General features: G+C 45.0%; 1 protein-coding gene across 1 annotated transcript in view; it reads right to left on the reverse strand.

Moving 5' to 3' along the window:
* Nucleotides 1-13495, reverse strand: part of LOC126474684 (facilitated trehalose transporter Tret1-like) — an 81654-nt gene extending 68159 nt beyond the window's left edge. The window contains exon 1 of the mRNA XM_050102163.1: nt 13342-13495. Within this exon, the coding sequence (XP_049958120.1) occupies nt 13342-13495 (154 nt within the window). The remainder of the gene's footprint in view (nt 1-13341) is intronic.
* Nucleotides 13496-18263: the final 4768 nt, after the last annotated feature.

Consider the following 18263-nt stretch of genomic DNA (forward strand, 5'->3'; position numbering starts at 1 on the left):
CTATGTTTAGTACTAAATCACTTATGCCTCAAAGTGTTGTATGGAAATTTGCACAAAGAGTTATACTCTCTAAAATTCTCATATAATACGCTTCTCATGCAATGCATCGGAAATTACTACTGATAATTACACTCATGAGGCTGATTTAGTCACTATGAAATAACTTACAGACATTCGTTGTTGTAATCAGTTAACTAATAGGGATGTAAGACCTATTAGGATAAAAAAACCGCCGGCCGTGTGGTTCAAGGCGCTACAGTCTGGAACCGCGCGACCGCTACGGTCGCAGGTTCGAATCCTGCCTCGGGCATGGGTGTGTGCGATGTCCTCAGGTTAGTTAGGTTTAAGTAGTTCTAAGTTCTAGGGGACTGATTACCTCAGAAGTTAAGTCCCATAGTGCTCAGAGCCATTTTAACCATTTATTTGATAAAAAAAACCCTATGAAATAAATTGAATTATGTGACTAATGTAGGACAACGTACAGCGCAAGAAGATCCAACTGCGTGTGTGGAGAGGGTGTTTGGAATAAGGCCGTGAGAGCGTGAGATTTTTTTTGTGTTCTCTTTTTCAGTACTTCTATTTTAACATGTCACGCAGAATTTGTCAATCTTTGATCTCTTTTTAAATTTAAAATATTTACTTAAGACGCAAGAGTTATTCGGAATTTATTAAAATATTCAGACCACATGTTAATAAAATTAGTGACTGTCTACATAATCGACAAAAGAAGGCTATCTGCCCACTGTGATTATTCTCGCCAGATGGAGTGGCAGGGAAAAATTATTGCTATTGCAGTAACATAATATTCAGTTAAAAGTATTATACCTATTTTCGAGCAATCTGAAGATAATTTGTAAACACCCGTCTCCTTAAATAAACTGATTTGTTACTTGGAGTGGAAGAACAAACGCCTTACGGCAGCTGTAGATTGCTCTTGTAAATAAGCCGTGCAGTATTCGCTCGAGGTCTCAACTGCCAACGTTTCCCGCGAAAATTAATAGTGATTATAAACTCTGTAAAAAATTAGTACAATAGAGACAGATGGTATTTTCAAGACGAAAAAACAGTAAAAAGTCTAAATTGAAGCCCATTGTGGTCAGTAGACTAATAAAAATACGTGTGTGTGAATATACTTTCTGATATGCTTATCTGAACACGAACGTCAAACGATCTGTAAGTGTATTTTAACCAATCACCGACGGTAAATTCTAGTAATTTTCTAAGTACTTTTAAGATCGTCAACAGCTTCCTCCGAATTTCTTAGAAATCATATTTGTAGTCTCTTTTTAGAGAATTCATTGTGGCAATCATCGTACACGCTGAATTTACTAGCTGAATAACCAGCGTTGCCCGAGTGTATCTCTATTCCAATTCTGTTAGTTCATTTCCTCCTTCCCCTACCTTTGTCCACTTCCTCCGCTCTCATTTATGTCCATCTCCTACTCCTCTCTCACAGTCCATTCCTCGACCCCCACACTCTACTCATCTCCTTCTTCCCCTGTTACATCCGTCTCTCGCTCTGTCCATCTGCTTCTCCCCATTATCTCTATCCCACTTCTCCTCCCCTCTCTGTCCGTGTGTTCCTATCCCTCTACCCATCTCCTCCTCCTCCTCCCTCTGAGTCCATCCCTCCTGCCCTTTTATCTCTCCCCCATTCCTCTTCTTCCCTCTTCTCCCTCTCTCCGTTCATCTCCTCCTCTTCCTTTCTTTGTCCATCTACTCCTCTCTCTCCCTCTCTCTCTCTCTCTTTCTTTCTCACTCTCTCTCTCTCTCTCTCTCTCTCTCTCTCTCTCTCTCTCTCACACACACACACACACACATACACACACACACACACACACACACACACTCCCTCTCTCTCTCTCTCCCTCTCTCTCTCCACCTCCTCTTCCCTTATTCTGTTTATTTCCTCCTCCTACTCTCTCTGTCCATCTTGTCCTCCACCCTCTCCCATCTCTCAGACTGTCTCCTCTTCCCCTCTCTCTCTGCCATCTCCTTCGCTTCTCTTTCTCTGTCCATTTCCCTCTCCCCATCAGTATGTCCACCTCCTCCTCCCCTATCTGTGTCCATGTCTTTCTTTCCCCTCTCTGCGTGACAATCTCTTCCTTTCCTTCCTCTCTCCATGTCATCAGCCCCACACCAACGAGAGTCTACTGCTTCTTACCGCCACTGCACTTTTCTCCAGATAGTGAGTAACATTTTCACCAAGTATAGGAGAAATCGATCCAGGGACTCAGGAGGAGATTTTTACCTGCCGCTTTGCAGAGTATACACACGTCACATATATATTTGTGAACGTATTTCACCTGTATCTGTAGCTAACTTGGCTCGTGTATCCTGAATTATGGTATCTATAACGATACAATTTCGCAAAAACTTCCAGTGTTGTACGTGAATACTATTTACGAAATGCTTTGCAGAGCATAAACACGTCACATATATATCTGTACACATATTTCACCTGCATCTGTAGCTAATTTGGCTCTGCAGTTTTATTTTTAGTAGATCAATCTCTATGAATTCGTGTATCCCGAATTATGTGTTCTACAACGATGTAATTTCGCAGAAACATCGAGTGGTGTACGTGGATACTGTCTACGAGATGCTTAGCGAATAGAATTGGTAGTGAAGAAATAATAAATTAAAACTTCATGTGTAATGGAGTGTGTATGACGTCATATCTCCTGAACTATGTGTCGCACAACGATACATTTTTGCAGGTACGTTTAGTGATGTAGGGGAATACTGTCCGCAAAATGTGAGTGAATAAAGTTATTAGTAAAGAAGCAATAAATTAGAGAATCCTGCAGGATGTGGAATTTTTTCATAAATCTCAGCGTTTATGATGTTGCCTATTCTGAATTCTGTGTCGTCCAGTGACGTACTTTTGTAGATACATTCAGCAACACATGCGAACACCGTCTATGAAATTTGTTAGGTATAGAAATAGTAGCAGAGAAATAATAAATTTAAACGTCAAGCACGAGGCCCCAGTTTTTCACACAGTTCACTGTTTATGAAGTCATATCTCCTGAATGATGAATCGTATAATGATATAATTTTCTAGGTACATTTAGGAATATAAATGAGTACTATCCGCAAAATGCATGGTGAATACTGTCGCTACTAAAGTGGTAATAAATTAAATCGTCATGCATGATGCGATAGTTTTTCTCGAATGTCAGTGCTTGCGACTTCATATCTCCAGAACTATGTGTTTTAGAGTAATATAATTTTATAAGTACATTCAGTGGCATATGTGGATACTGTTTGCAAAATTTGTTGCCAATGCACTGATGAGCCAAAGCATTAAGACAACCTGCTTCATAACTTCTTGGTCTATCGATGGAACGCAATACGTCACTGATTCTGAGTATCATGGATTCGACAATTTGTTGGTAGGTTTGTGGAGGTATGCCGCACCAGATGTTCACGCACAAGTCATGTAACTTCCCTAAACAGAGGGCGGGAATTCGTGTACCCGGTGATGGCGCTTGATAGTTACCCGTACGGGTTCCTTTGGATTCACATCAAGCGAATTTGGTGGCGAAAACGTCAACGTAAGTACACTGTCTTAGTCATGGTGTATACACGGACAAGGAAAAAAAACTCCCGGATTTTTCCCGGATTCCCGGTTAAAAATACACTTTCTCCCAGATGAAAACACTTTTTCCGTGTTATTAAGTGACTGTATATTTGCCCTCGGAACTGTAAAACTTATCAATCCTTTGAATGGTCATGTTTTTATACATGGGCATAGATTTTCCCGGCAGTTTAGAAAACTAAACCCAGGGAAGAAAACTCTTTTTGGAAACATTTTTGATGTGCAGTAGCATGTACGCTGCATATTTTCGTATTACGAAAGTATAAATTCGAATTCCACCAAACCCCGCATGTTACTTTCCGAACCACTGTAATCGAGATTGCGATGCGCTTTTGTAAGCCAGTCATAGCTCGTGTCACGTGATACCGCCAGCCGATGACAGTGGATATTCAGGCCACAGGACACGTGATGTACTCAGCTAATAGCAACATCACTTCCGTAGCGCGGATACACAAACAGGAAAAGTTAATGTTTTAAATTAATGTACATAGTGTTGCTACAAGAAAAGCAAAGCTTTCACATATAATACTGGTCTCTAAGATTAATAAGCTGCAAGAGAAGCTAAGCTTTCATATATAATGTTGATATTTTTTGCACGTGTTAAACTTTAAGGTATACCACACAAATGGGCCAGTAAAATTTTTAGCTGAGTCCAGTGACTTGTCCTCAAAGTTTTCCACAAATAAATTAGCTACTGCAGAGGAGAGAGAGCTTCCCGTAGCACTACATCAATTTGCTCATAATGACGACATGAATGTCTGATCTGGGCTCGAAATACTACTAAATGGCTCGTCATCAAACGCTCTGTGATTTAAGAAATTCATCGTACATTCTCGCACATAGTTCAACTTGCGTAAAAGGGAATTTACTGTGAGAGTAACGCTTTTCAAACCACCATTCGCAATATTTTCTCGCGACCTGTTAGAAATAGGTTCATTTCAGTAGTCGTCAGAGAGTGCCAGATAACAGGCGCCACCGCGCTTTGGCAGCTGCTATGACTCAGGAAGCCCGTATGTTCGCACACGTAAAACATTAAAAGATCTTACATTATGTCACAAAAGAAGAAAGACATCAGAGGATACTCCAAGAGCATCAGAATTTCGTGAACCCTGCTAAAATGGCACATTTAAAGCGCATACTTAAGTGCACATTCGTATGTCCAGATTCGTAATGAAGTAGACCTCGACCTGACATTAAGCTTTTGAGAGTGGGTTTCGGGATGTAAATTTTCTTGGAGTACCAGTACTGTATTAACACATTTTCGATTCTTTATTATGGTATAATGCCATACGTGCTAGAAGATGAAAACGTGCACTTGAAATGCACCGAGCAGTTGAAATTAGTCAATAGAGTGGAGCTGAACACTTTGTTTCAAACACGTTTACTGCCTCAACGTAAACGATTAATAAAAGCCAAATTTCTTTAGCAAATCGACAAAAATAACTTCATTGTTCTACAAGGCGATTAATGCATGGCTGTCAGAAAAGTGGAAATCCCGCCCTCCCCCCCCCCCCCCCCTCCCCTAGAGCGTTTGAGATACGACGTCAAAAATTAAAAAATCGAATTTTCAAATATGTGTTCATTTTGTAGCGCACATCTTTCTGAAGAGTCTGATACATAAAACATATATGTTCGAGAAATGTAAGACATGTTATCTGGTCTTAAGTGTGCCAGAGTGCAGTGCCACCCCTCTTCACTCAGCATTCTTCTATTGCGCGTCACTGTATTTCGCTCCGTGGGATTGAAACGTGTATATTCTGCACTGGATGCCATCAAACTATATTCAGGACAGTGGAAATTATGTCCTGTGGTGTCCCTCCTGCTCCCAGTCGCCCGGTTTAACATCCTGCCCCTATTTCTTTTTTTTTTTTTTTAAAAAAACCCTCTCGCAAGTATTTGTAATCGGGAGAACAAGAACTCTTTACAAAATTTGCACTCTTTATTGCCTGTTAGCTGATAACTTTCTGTTTCTGGGGACATAAAATTAAATATATGATACATAAAACAAGTAAAGACAACAGACAAGCAATGCAGCACACTTTTCTTCAATCTTTAGCTGCTAGCATTGTTTTCTCTCTAATCTTGCTACAGCTTTACACGGCGTGCTTTCTGCGAAAGAATCTATTACCTCATCACAGTTCGTCAAACGTTTTGCTACATGAAAAATCGAAATATCGTTGTCTAATACTGCGTAAGCTGTTAATACAAGTAGTACCCAAGACTGGTGTGATTTCTCGGTCTGATTACGTCTATTTTGTTACTATCTGCTAAATAAAACAAAATAGGCCTTTCTAACACTGCAGAAATTGTAGCACACGCCAAATAAACGAGACTTGGCACAAATGGTCATTTTTATAACACGACAGAATATAATTCACGAAGACCAACATAAAATGCCTATTAGGCTTACTACAAGAAAATAGCTTCATTTAAGAAAATAGTTTCACATTTCATTCATACGCTCCAGTTTTTCGAGCATGAGATCGAAAAATAGTAGTACGAGATTTTAATACAAATATGGAATCGTCATATACGTCCCTAATTTGTGTGATGTCCCTGTTTCTTCTCCTTCCTCGTTCTAACAAACAATCTCGTCATGACCAATTCCGTAACTATTCCTGCCTTTGTCAAAACTCATTCGCCGGTTAACTTCACTAACCCTACCGCAATCACCGGATTAGTTATCCCTGATTATTCTCCGGTTAGGCGTTGTTATGTTCATACAAACCATTTTCCGCGCTACTTCCAGAATAGAACTTAAGGGGGTGCTAGACGGGGACTGTACAACTGGCCCTTACTAGTGTAGCGATCTGGCCAAACATTTTCTGACAAAATTTCATTTTCCTGGATACACCGAGAAGATAATACGTAATCTTTCTTACCTGCTATTCCTGTTAGTCGTTTATTTCCACTCTGGTAGTCTGAATCTATGGATTTCCCTAGTAATTATAACACCGCTGATCATTATCAGACCCAAACACCGGCCGCGGTGGCCTAGCGGTTCTAGGCGCTCAGTCCGGAACCGCGCGACTGCTACGGTCGCAGGTTCGAATCCTGCCTCGGGCATAGATGTGTGTGATGTTCTTAGGTTAGTTAGGTTTAAGTAGTTCTAAGTTCTAGGGGACTGATGACCAAAGATGTTAAGTCCCATAGTGCTCAGAGCCATTTGAACCATTTGAAGACCCAAACAACCAAATAACCAGACAGCGATTGGCGTTCACTCGTTCGGCTTTACTCCGCTCAGCTTGTATAGCACGGTCCCCTTTTGCCTGCACGAAAGTTTACTTCTAGATGCGACGAGGATTCCCCTGACAGAGACATCACGTTCACTATGCACGCATTCCAAAATCAACTTAGGAATTTTTTTTAACAATGGGACCAAACTGCTGGTGTCTTCAGTCCCTAGGCTTACGCACTACTTAATCTAAGTTACGCTAAGAACAGCACATACACCCCAACTTCAGAGTGTGTTCAAAAACCAACAGGGATGCGCATCAAAATCATATGAGTAATCGATAGACCAACGTGCGCTGGATGCTAGGCGCTTTGTGAAACTACGTTTTTACTCCTCAAGAATATGAATTTGGTGCCCCCCCCCCCTCCTCACAGATCCGGGTCCGCTGTGCATGCGTGAATCTGGCAGCTTGGGCGCTGCAGCACAATATTCCCCGGTTGCATCTAGCTGCTTACTGCGACTGCTTACACAGCAGCAGCCACATTTCTGTAGCCAGAAACGGGAGAAAGACTACTCATACGCCATTCAACTGCGCATGAGCCCGCTCGTAACTGCCGAAAGGAATCTAACGTAAACAGTTGTGATGTCACGCTCATCGGAGGCAATTTGTTGTTATGAAGCACTGCATAGCTTTCCTAAAACCTTTGACACATTTTGCTGTTGGCAAACGCTTGTATGAGCACTGTGTTTTGTTGTTGTATATGACATATTTCCTTTGTAATTTATGTTTTATTTTCGTTTTTCTTCCTCGTTCACGTTTTATTGTTGCAGTATTATTCTGCAGTAGCGGGATACAGTAATAGCCTTTGTTAGAGTATCGATTCTTACCAGGGAAAATCACAAAAATTTAACTGAAAACTAAACGAAAAATTCCCGGAATTCAAAAAAATTCCCGGGTTTTTTCCCGGTTTTCTCCCAGATGAAAAAATTCCCGGGTTTCTCCCGGATCTCCTGGTTGTCCCGTGTGGTATACACCCTGTACTCCTCGAACGAAACGGTTCTGACTTTGAGACACTGAAAATTATCCTAGAGGAAGATGACATCGCCGGCGGGGAAGTGATCAAGCACGAACGGGTGCAGGTGGTCCATAGACGTTAGCGTGTCTTTGATTACTACTACAGGTCACACGCAAGACCACCAGAATGTCTCCGATAGCATAATGCTGCTGCCGGCAGCATGCGTTCTTGGCCCGATGCAAATTTCGAACCTCCGTTTGAGTGTATGACAGAGTTTTTGGAGACGGCCCTCGACCTACCAACGAGGCGACACGTTTCAATTGATCCAAGGTCCAATCTCGACGATCCTGTGGCCACTGCAGTCATAATCGACGATGTCGTTGGGGTAACATGTGAATACGTAGCGGTCGTCTGCTGAGGAGCCCTGCGCTCAACACTGAACGACGAACGGTGTGCTCCGAAACAATTGTACGTGCACCAGCATTGTGCCATTTCGGACAGAGATGCCACAGATGTCCACTTACACTGCTTTACACAGAAGGCAAGCCTCCAAATCACACGTTCTGCGAAGAGTCGTGAACTTCTAACCACTTATCGCCCACTGATTGCATCACTGTCGTTCTACCACTTTCCACAGGTACCCACAACAGTAGCACATGAACATTCCATAGCAAGGCCGTTTTCGAGATACTCGCTCATAGGCTCTGGATAATAATAATATCGCCTTTGTCAAATTTATGTCAGCAGATTTCCCAATTTACGGCCCGTGTCGTCGCTAGAATGATTCCCCATCCACCTTTGATCCACTAACATACTTTCCTTACCTTGTCACATTCCGCAACGTCACCAAGCGGATTCATACTTCGCGATGGTCGGAGATCATAATGTTTTGGCTTGTCAGTGTAGATTTAGTAGCAGAGAACTTGCAAGTTTAAATGTGACGCACAATGCGGCAGTTTTGCTGTATGAACTGCAAAAATGTAGTTAGCGATAATTTTTTTCCTTTCATCAATCTATGGTGGTGTCAACGATGATAAGTTTCTTAAAGGCTTGAAATTATCTGTAAATTTTGTTGGATGTCACTAAGTGCACTCATTCTCAAATATGGGATGAATGAACTATGCGAATTCGCACATTGTGAGCTACACTACTTTTTCACTCTCACCCCCGCTCCTATTATAAGTATGTGGTTCTTACCACCTCAGCGATTCTTTCCATGCAGTAAGTGGTATGCGTACCAAGTTTCGTTGAATTTGGTCCAGTGGTTTGAGAGGAGATGTGGAACATACATACACACATACACTCACTGCAGAAAAGAATTATTACACCGTTATACAGATTTACAACTCACTCAAAATTTCTTTTTGCAACAATGCATAACTTCCTTAACTTTATGTTCTGGCTTACGGCAGGTCTTGTCATGGGGGAAGCCTCGTCAGAGAGGTCCACCGCACGAGCGTCTAGGGAAGTGATTCCAGTGGTGGTTTCCTGTTGCCTTCCACTGATGATGATGAAATGATAATGAGGACAACACAACACACAGTCCCTGAGTTGATAAAAATCTCCGACCTAGCCGGGAATCGAACCCGGGCCCCTCGTCGTTACATACCGCCGCGCTGACCGCTCAGCTATCTTTTTTTTTTTTTTTTTTTTGAACAAACGGAGAGTACATATATATATATATACACACAAAGCAAAAGTTCTTCAAGGTACCAGTTAAACATATGCAAATGAGTGTTAGGTAAACAAATTATTAGAATAACATGAAATACAACAAATTAGAACATATCCTGTTTTCCTTTTTTTTTTTTTGTTTTTGTTTAAAAATTTGTATTGAACAAACTAAAAGTACATATATATTCACTATGCAAGAGTTCTTCAAGGTACCATTTAAAAATATACAAATGACTGTTAGTTAAAACAAAAAAAATATTAAAAAAGAAAAACATTAAATACAACAAAATATAACATATTCTGTCTTCTTCCTTTGTTTAAAAAAAAAATTGTGTTTGTTTTTGGTCGATGCATGAGAACGTGGATAAGGGTGTTGCATCATGTGACAGGTAGGCATGGTACACGCCAACTTTGAGGGGGGTCAAGGAAGACGCTGCGGAGATAACCGGCAAAAGTTTGTCGGTAAGACGGTTTTCGGGTGAGGGTGCTATGCGCGGTCACAACTTTGTACCAGAAGTCAAGGACTGTATGCGGACCACTCCGAAAGAGATATTCTAAAGCCTGTCCTCGAAACCAGATTAGGGTATGGTGCTTAGCAAGAGGGTAGTGAAATGTCTGGGGCAACAACAGGAAATCCGGGGTTACCGTCGTTGGCGGGGTACGGAGGTAAAAGCCCACGATTCGTTGGATGAGGAGCCATACGTTTTGTTTCAGGGGGCACGTAAGACGGTGCTCGTCGGTGTCTTCGAGCTGACAGTCAGGGCAGAGTGGGGAGGTGGCCAGTCCTATGCGATAAAGTCGACTATTAGTCGGGAATTTTCCATAGACTAAAACATACCAGAGTGCAGACACAGACGACGGTAAAAAGGGTGCATGCACACACCCCCAAACCGTGCGCCAGTTAATGTCAGGATGCTGTAGCACCATGGGGTCGCAAGGGCTGGACAGCATAAACAAACGATAATAATCTTTTGTACGGGGAGGACGGGTGACTGGAAGATCGGCCCGAACGTAGCTGAGGTCTATGAAACAATTGGCGACGTAGTACAATAATGGAGAAATAGGTGCCACATTGATCGGTGGATCGAGAGAAGCTGGTCGGAGGATATCTAAGAGACAGGACCGGCCCCTGCCAGTGCCGCAACAGAGTGTGGACAAAGAGTGCAGAAGAGCGTGCCCGCACGTTGATGAGTCCGAGGCCACCTTTTGCAGGAGGCAGTGTTAGAGTGTTGTAGCGGACTTTGAAAAGTGCCCCTGCTGACACGAAATATCCAAAGGCTGATTGGATGTGGCGGCCAAGGAGTAACGGCATTGGGAGGATCTGGGCGACGTGTACCAGTTTAGGGGCGACATAGATGTTGACATAGGACACACGTTGGAGTTGGTTCAAGTTACGGTGCACTTGACCGCGGACATGGTGCCGAATCGACTGCAAAAGCCGCCGGTAAGCCAGGGCCACTGTGCGGTGTGTGGAGCTCGTAAATTCGATACCCAAGTAACGAAGGGTGGCACTAACTGGGAGTGGGGTCGGCACCATAGGCGGGAGGCCGCGCCCAATGTGCATCATAGTCGATTTACGGACATTAAGAATGCTACCAGAAAGACGTCCATACTGGTGGATCCATTGGATGGCGTCATTGAGTTCCGTGGAGGAGCAGGTGAGAAAGAGGAGATCGTCCGCATAAGCCCTACAGTGAAAGGTGTGGTCACGCAAAGTGAGGCCCTGCAGTCTAGAGGTAAGTCCAGTGATGAGGGGCTCAAGTGCAATGGCATATATAGTAAAGTAGACATAGGGCATCCTTGACGCACAGAGCGGCGTATAGGAATCGGTCCTACAAGCCTCCCATTGACTTGTACCATCGAGACCGCGGGAAGGAGTAACCGGCGAATGGCATCGACAAAAAGCAATGGGAACCCCATACGTGTCGCCACCATGAGGAGGAATGGGTGTCGAACGCGATCAAAGGCACTCGTGAAATCGACGGACACCAGTGCTGCACGAAGGCGACAAACCGACGCCAGTGCAATGAGGTCACGGCATTTTCCTAGGGCTGTTTGTAAGGTGGCCCCACAACCACGTGCAGTCTGCTCAGGTGAAAGGACCGTAGGTAAGACGGTGCGTATGCGCGCTGCTAAGAGGCGTGCATAGATTTTATAGTCTGCATTCAGTAGTGTAAGGGGGCGATATGCAGAGACATGAGACCCTCCCTTCGGTTTAGGCACAGGTAGAAGAATGCCAGTGACGAATTCAGGTGGAATTGGGAAGGACGGAGTAAAAAGTTCCTGAATCATTTCCGTCCAGCGAGGAAGCATTAACGTGGTGAACGCCCGGTAAAACTCCACTGGGAGACCATCTGGTCCGGGTGATTTGTTCTTGGCCCCTTTGTTGATCGCATCTACCACCTCTTCTGCGGTGATTGCAGACATCATGGACGTTGACTCCGCTACGGTGAGGGTCCGATCAGGGGAAGGACGGAGATCATCAGGAATGGGCGTCGCCATCGGTTCATCATCATAAAATTGGCGATAATGTTCAGCAAAGGCGGACACGACCGCCGCCTGTGTTGTGTGGTGAACACCATCGGAGGTCGTGATGTTGGGGACGAAAATCCGACGTCAACGACTATGGTCGGATGCGGCATGGATTGTGGATGGGGTTTCGTCGCGGAGGAGGTCTTGTCGTCGGGAACGCACCACGACACCATGCAGTCGTGCACGTTGAAGAGAGAGGAGACGAGCTTTAGTACGTTGTCGTTCCCTGTGGGTGTCAGGTGATGGAGGGAGCGCATCGAGCTCACGGAGGACGGCGTAGTGAAAATTTGTGGTGTCTCGATGCCATGCTGCGGCTTCCTTGCCACATTGTATGAAGGCCTTTCTGATCGCAGGTTTGGCACATTTGAGCCACCAATGGAACGTGGATGTGTACTGCGGAAGGCGTCTTTCGCAAGACGCCCATGTAGTGGCAATACATTGTCGGCAGTGTGGATCATTAAGGAGGAAGGTATTAAGCTTCCAGTAACCTCTGCTGCGCCACACTGACTGAGGTGGCAGAGCCAGGCAGCAAATGACGGCGCAATGGTCCGAAAATGCAAGGGGCCATCGTTCAGCTTGGGCGACTTCATTGCCGAGGTGAGCAGAGACATAAAACCGGTCCAGTCTGCTCGCAGAATGTGCTGTATAATGCGTAAAACCGGGGGTATTGCCATGAATTTTCTCCCAAACGTCCACTAGACGAAAATCTTCGATTAAGGTGAGCAGCGCCGGGCATGGCGAATAACCAGGCACTTGGTCCTGCGGATGGAGGACACAGTTGAAATCGCCTCCCATGATAAGGCGATCATAGCGTCCAGAAAACAGGGGCGCCACGTCATGTCCGAAGAAAGTGGACCGCTGCCGACGGTTCGTGGAGCCAGACGGAGCGTAGATATTGATGACGCGCGTGTCGAAGATGGTAACAGCCATGCCTCTTCCACAGGGAAGGATTGTTGTGTCCGTGGGTGGGATTCCTTCGCGTATGTAGAAAGCCACTCCACTCCCTGATTGATCACATGTGGACGTGTATGAGTCGTAGCCGTAGACTGGTGGTAGTGTGGCAACGCGTACTTCCTGAAGAAGGGCGACGTCGACGTCAGAGGCCCGAAGCATGTCACATAGGAGTTGCAGCTTGGGCGCAGTGCCGATCATGTTGATGTTCAGTGTGGCAAACCGGTATGTTTGTTTCAGTGGTGGTGGACGCGCATCTACCATCACCAAGGGAAGTAAGAGGAGGGCACCGACAGGAAGTCCCGTCCCATCAGCTACAATGCCTCGCTTTTGATGTTAACAGGCAGTCTCGTCCGGCGGAGGGAACTCATCCGGAGGAGGGGGGGTACCTTCCTCAATGTCGTCGGCCCATGCTCCTGTGCCGTGGGTCTGTCCAATGTCCATGGGAATTGCGTCGTGGTGAGAGAGATCTGGAGTTGTCGGCGGGGAGACAGGCGTCTCAACCGGCGCACCGATCGTTACATTGTGCGTGGCGACCTCCATGGTATCCCGTCCTGCGAAACGTCTTGTTCATCTTGAAAGTTGTCCGCCGACCTCTGTGTGGAAATGTCGGCTGGCTGGGTGTCGTCGTCGTCCTCGCGGATGGCGACGCTTTGAGAGCCCGTGGGTGAACGACGACGGCGTTTGCGCCTACGTGGCGAGCGTTGTTTGCGCACGTCTTCCTCAGTGGGACCGGGCGACGGACTGGATGAAACTGTAGACGTGGCGAGAGCCGCTGCGTAAGTGACCGGTAGGGCGGTCATCGTGGGTGTGACGGACGCTTCCGCGAGGCGCTTCAGCTCGGAATCGCGCGGCTGCTGCGGTCGCAGGTTCGAATCCTGCCCGGGCATGGATGTGTGTGATGTCCTTAGGTTAGTTAGGTTTAAGTAGTTCTAGGTTCCAGGGGACTGATGACCTCAGATGTTAAGTCCCATAGTGCTCAGAGCCATTTCAACCGTTTTAAGTTATTCGTGATTGTAATCCATAAGTATTTAGCTGAATTCATAGCCTTTAGATATGCGTGATTAATCTTATAACAGAAATTTAGAGGATTCCTTTTAGTTCTCATGTGAATAACATCACACTTATTATTTAGAGTCAATTGCCCAGGCTGCTCTGATTGTCACCTAAGTCTTTTATATAGATCAGGAACAGCAAAGCGCTTGTAGCACTTTCTCTGGGAACGCCAGATGTTAGATCTGTGTTACTCGATGACTTTCCGACAGTCACTACGAACTGCGATTTTTCTGACAGGAAACCACGAATCGAGCCACATAACTGACTCCCTTCGGTCTCTGTAGAGGGTAAATACGAAGTCACACTTCACGTAGAGCATGTTTCACGTCATTTGATGTCCAGGATGAAGCTGCTATTAGCAAGTTGTTGAGCAAAACGCCGAGGTGGATTTCTGCAACGATGTCTGTTTGTTGCCGAAGTTGATAAAACCATTTTTTCCCTATTAGAAACCTTCCAGATACAAACGAAAAAAGAAAAGGAAACTGTAGAAAATCGAGGAAAGAATGGGACTGGAACAGACAGTAAAAAGCCTAACAAAGGAAATGAAAAAGAAAAAATATTTCAATTCAGGTTGTCTGTACTATTGTATAACTGATAGTAGAATGTGAGTTGGGGTGTAAATCATGCTGCATACTGTTGATTTATTTGTCCATTGTCATACATTACTCTGGTAGCTAAAATTAGTTAACGAGTTAAAATTTCATTCGTTGAGTCAGTTCAGACGAGAGAGGTGAAGGAAATTCTTCATCCTCTTCTATCAGATATAAGGTCAAGAATTTACGAAAGTCGTTTCTGTCTTATTAAGCAACTTACTGAAGCTGCAGTTATGTTCCGTTAATCGCTACCAACCTTTGTTTTCTGCGTGTTTGGAAATAGTTGGAATATTTACAAATCTCACATACATTGAGGGATTTATTGAATGTGATATATGGTTATAAATAATTTGTCGTTTTCTCACGAAATATTCAAGTAATTTTGACGATGGCTACTTCAGCTATTTCCCATTCTCCAGTTTCCCAAACACGTATCATGGAGTGACGAATGAAGATATTATGAACAGCGTCAAGTCATTTCTGTTAGTGAATTTTCATTGTTTGATGAGTAGATTCCATTTAACGTAATTAAACTTACACAGATCGTGCAAACGCTTTTTCATGTTGGATAAAGCGATAAAAGTGACTACTGTACTATAATTACCCCATTACACATAGTTATAATGATTTCTCTGTGAGAATTTTCGAGCTGTGGCGTACTGGGGACGGGACGTTCAGCGAGAAACACAAGCAAACGGAACCCTGTAGATATGGGACAAGTGGTCTGAGAATCGGCAGGGGGCTGCTGAGGTAAAAGCAGATAGGGGCAGTACACATTATTTATTTATTTTACTTTTTAAATAAATAAATAAATAGTGTGTAGGACCGTACACGTAGCAAAGCAGTGGACCGGATGCGGGGGCAGTGGCGCTCATGGGCCACAGTTAGTCAATCTTGAACAGAGAAAGGTGCGCTGAAAGCTTTATGTCTGCAGTCTGCAACAGGGAATTCGGTGAAGCAGGGGACTGCAATCGCGACTGTGTCAAAAGAACATTCGGGAAGGTGAGCATCTCTTGGCCGTCCTAATATATAGCAAAGCAGAACTCTAAACAACTGAAACTTGACATTGCTGCAAGCTTTCGCCAGGGACTCGAACCCGGGATCTCCTGCTTACATGGCAGACGCTCTATCCATCTGAGCCACCGCAGGCACAGAGGATAGTGCGACTGCAGGGACTTATCCTTTGCACGCTCCCCGTGAGACCCACATTCCCAACTTAATGTCCACATACTAACTTCGTAGTGCCCCTGTGCATTACTCGCTGCAGACAATCTTACCGAGTCCCGTAAGAGTTTTGGCAATACATGTGCATCTGCACAGAAGAAGAAGGTCAATGGCCGGTTAGCCTTAACTATATGAAGATGGTATCTTTTCTTTCGGACATGTCAGAAAGAACAGATACCGTCTTCATATAGTTAAGGCTAACCGGCCATTGACCTTCTTCTTCTGTGCGGATGCACACGAATGGCCCAAACTCTTACGGGACTCGGTAAGGTTGTCTGCCGCGAGTAATGAGTGTAATGGGCAGGGGCACTACGAATGTAGTGTGTGGACGTTAAGCTGGGAATGTGGGTCTCACGGGGAGAGTGCAAGGGATAAGTCCCTGCAGTCACACAATCCTCTGTGCCCTCGGTGGCTCAGATGGATAGAGAGTCTGTTATGTAAGCAAGAGATCCCGGGTTCGAGTCCCGGTCGGGGTACACATTTTCAACTGTCCCTGGTGCTGTATATCAACACCTGTTGACAGCGTATGGTCTTGATTTAACTATCATTTCAATTGGATAAAGATCCGGCGATGTTGCTGCCCAAGATAGTGTTTGGCATGCACGAACAGAAGAATTAGAAAATCTCATCGTGTGCGGGTGGCAATTATCTTGCTGAAACCTAAGCCCCGGATGGTCTGCCATGAAGGGCAACAAAAAAGGACATAGAATATCGTCAACATAACACTGCGCTATGAGAATGCCGTGGATGACAACCAAACGGGTCCTGCTATGGAATAAAATGGCATCCCAGTCCATCATTCCTGGCTGTCGGGTCGTATGCCAGGCGACAGTTAGTTTGCTATCCCACTTCTGTCCAATGAGATTACATGCCGGAGACGCGTCTGGAGACGCTGCGGACAGCTGTGGGATACCAAACTGACTGTCGCCCGCCATACTGTCCGAAAACAAGGAGTAATAGTCTGGGATGCCATTTATTTTCATAGCAGAACTCCTTTAGTTGGCATCCCCAGCACCGTTACAGCACGCAGGAACGTCGACGATATTCTAAGCCCCGGTTTGTTGCCCTCTATGGAAAGCTATCATGGGCTTATATTTCAGCATGATAATTCCCGCCCGCACACAGTGAGAGTTTGTATCGCTTGTCTTCGTGCTTGCCCAATCCTTCCTTTGCCAGCAAGTTCATCCGATCTCTCCCCAACTGAGAAAATTTGGAGCATTGTGGGCATGGCCCCTACTACCATCTGAAGATTCTGACGATCTAACGATCCAATTGGATGGAACTTGGTACGATATCTGTCAAGAGTACACCTAACAACCCTATCAACTAGTGATAAGACGCATAGCTGCTTGCATAAGGGCTAAACTTGCTCAATTTGTGAAGCTCATTCTCTTAGTAAAGCATCTAATTTTCATTTGTTTCTTTGTAGACAAAGATCACACTACGGTTTTCCGTACCATTCGGATAAGTCCTTCGTGGGGAGTTTGTTTTTTTGTGACATACAGTGTACTACACTGATCAGTCAGAATATTACAGCCAGCTACCTAATAGCCGGTATTTCCACCTTCAGCAAGGATAACAGGGGCGACGCATCAAGCCATGGAAGAACTGAGGCATTAGTAGGTCGCTGGAGGGAGTTGGCACCACATCTGTACACACAAGTCATCTAATTACCGTATATTCCGGGGAAGAGGACGATGAGCTCTCACGCAACGTTCAATCACATCCTGGATGTGTTCGATCGGGTTCAGATATGGCGAGTCGCGGGGTCAGCGCATCAATTGTAGGTCGCCACTGTGTTTCTCGAACCACTCCATCACACTCTTAGCTCTGTGACATGCCGCATAATCTTGTTGAAAAATGCCACTGCCGTCGGGACACATGATCATCATGAAGGGGTTTACGTGGTCTGCTACCAGCATATTGCACATTAGGGGCCAATACTGAATGAATTTATTAGTATAAAATATGATTTTTATTTTTTCACTTGATGTTCGTCAGTGCCTTCTGCCTGGCGGTAAGTTGCAGCGTCTCAGTCACGTTGCCCAGAACCGGATAGAAACACCCTGAAACTCACGTGTTGAACCATCAGCAGCTAAACTCACATGTTGCTCACGAGGTAACGTTATCGAACTACGCGTCTTACTACCTCACCGACCAATAGGGAGGCTTGGTGGTGGTCAAGGACGGGGGGGGGGGGCGGGGGGGGGGGGGGTGGAACCGCGGCTAGCTGCCGGAAGCGGACACATCGTTCGCTCTCTTCTGCTGGCAGCTTCCAAACCGACCAGATGCCCTCCTCACCTGCTTTCTTGGGCGCCTGCCCATTCAGTCTCGGCGGCTTCTCCAGGCCTCCCGTTTTTTACGGTATTAAAACTTCATACAGTTTAAATTATTCTTTATTCTTCACCTCAACGGGTGCCTACTCCTTTCCCCTCCTG

The sequence above is a fragment of the Schistocerca serialis genome, chromosome 4 (genome assembly GCF_023864345.2).
Source record: "Schistocerca serialis cubense isolate TAMUIC-IGC-003099 chromosome 4, iqSchSeri2.2, whole genome shotgun sequence".
NCBI lineage: Eukaryota > Metazoa > Arthropoda > Insecta > Orthoptera > Acrididae > Schistocerca > Schistocerca serialis.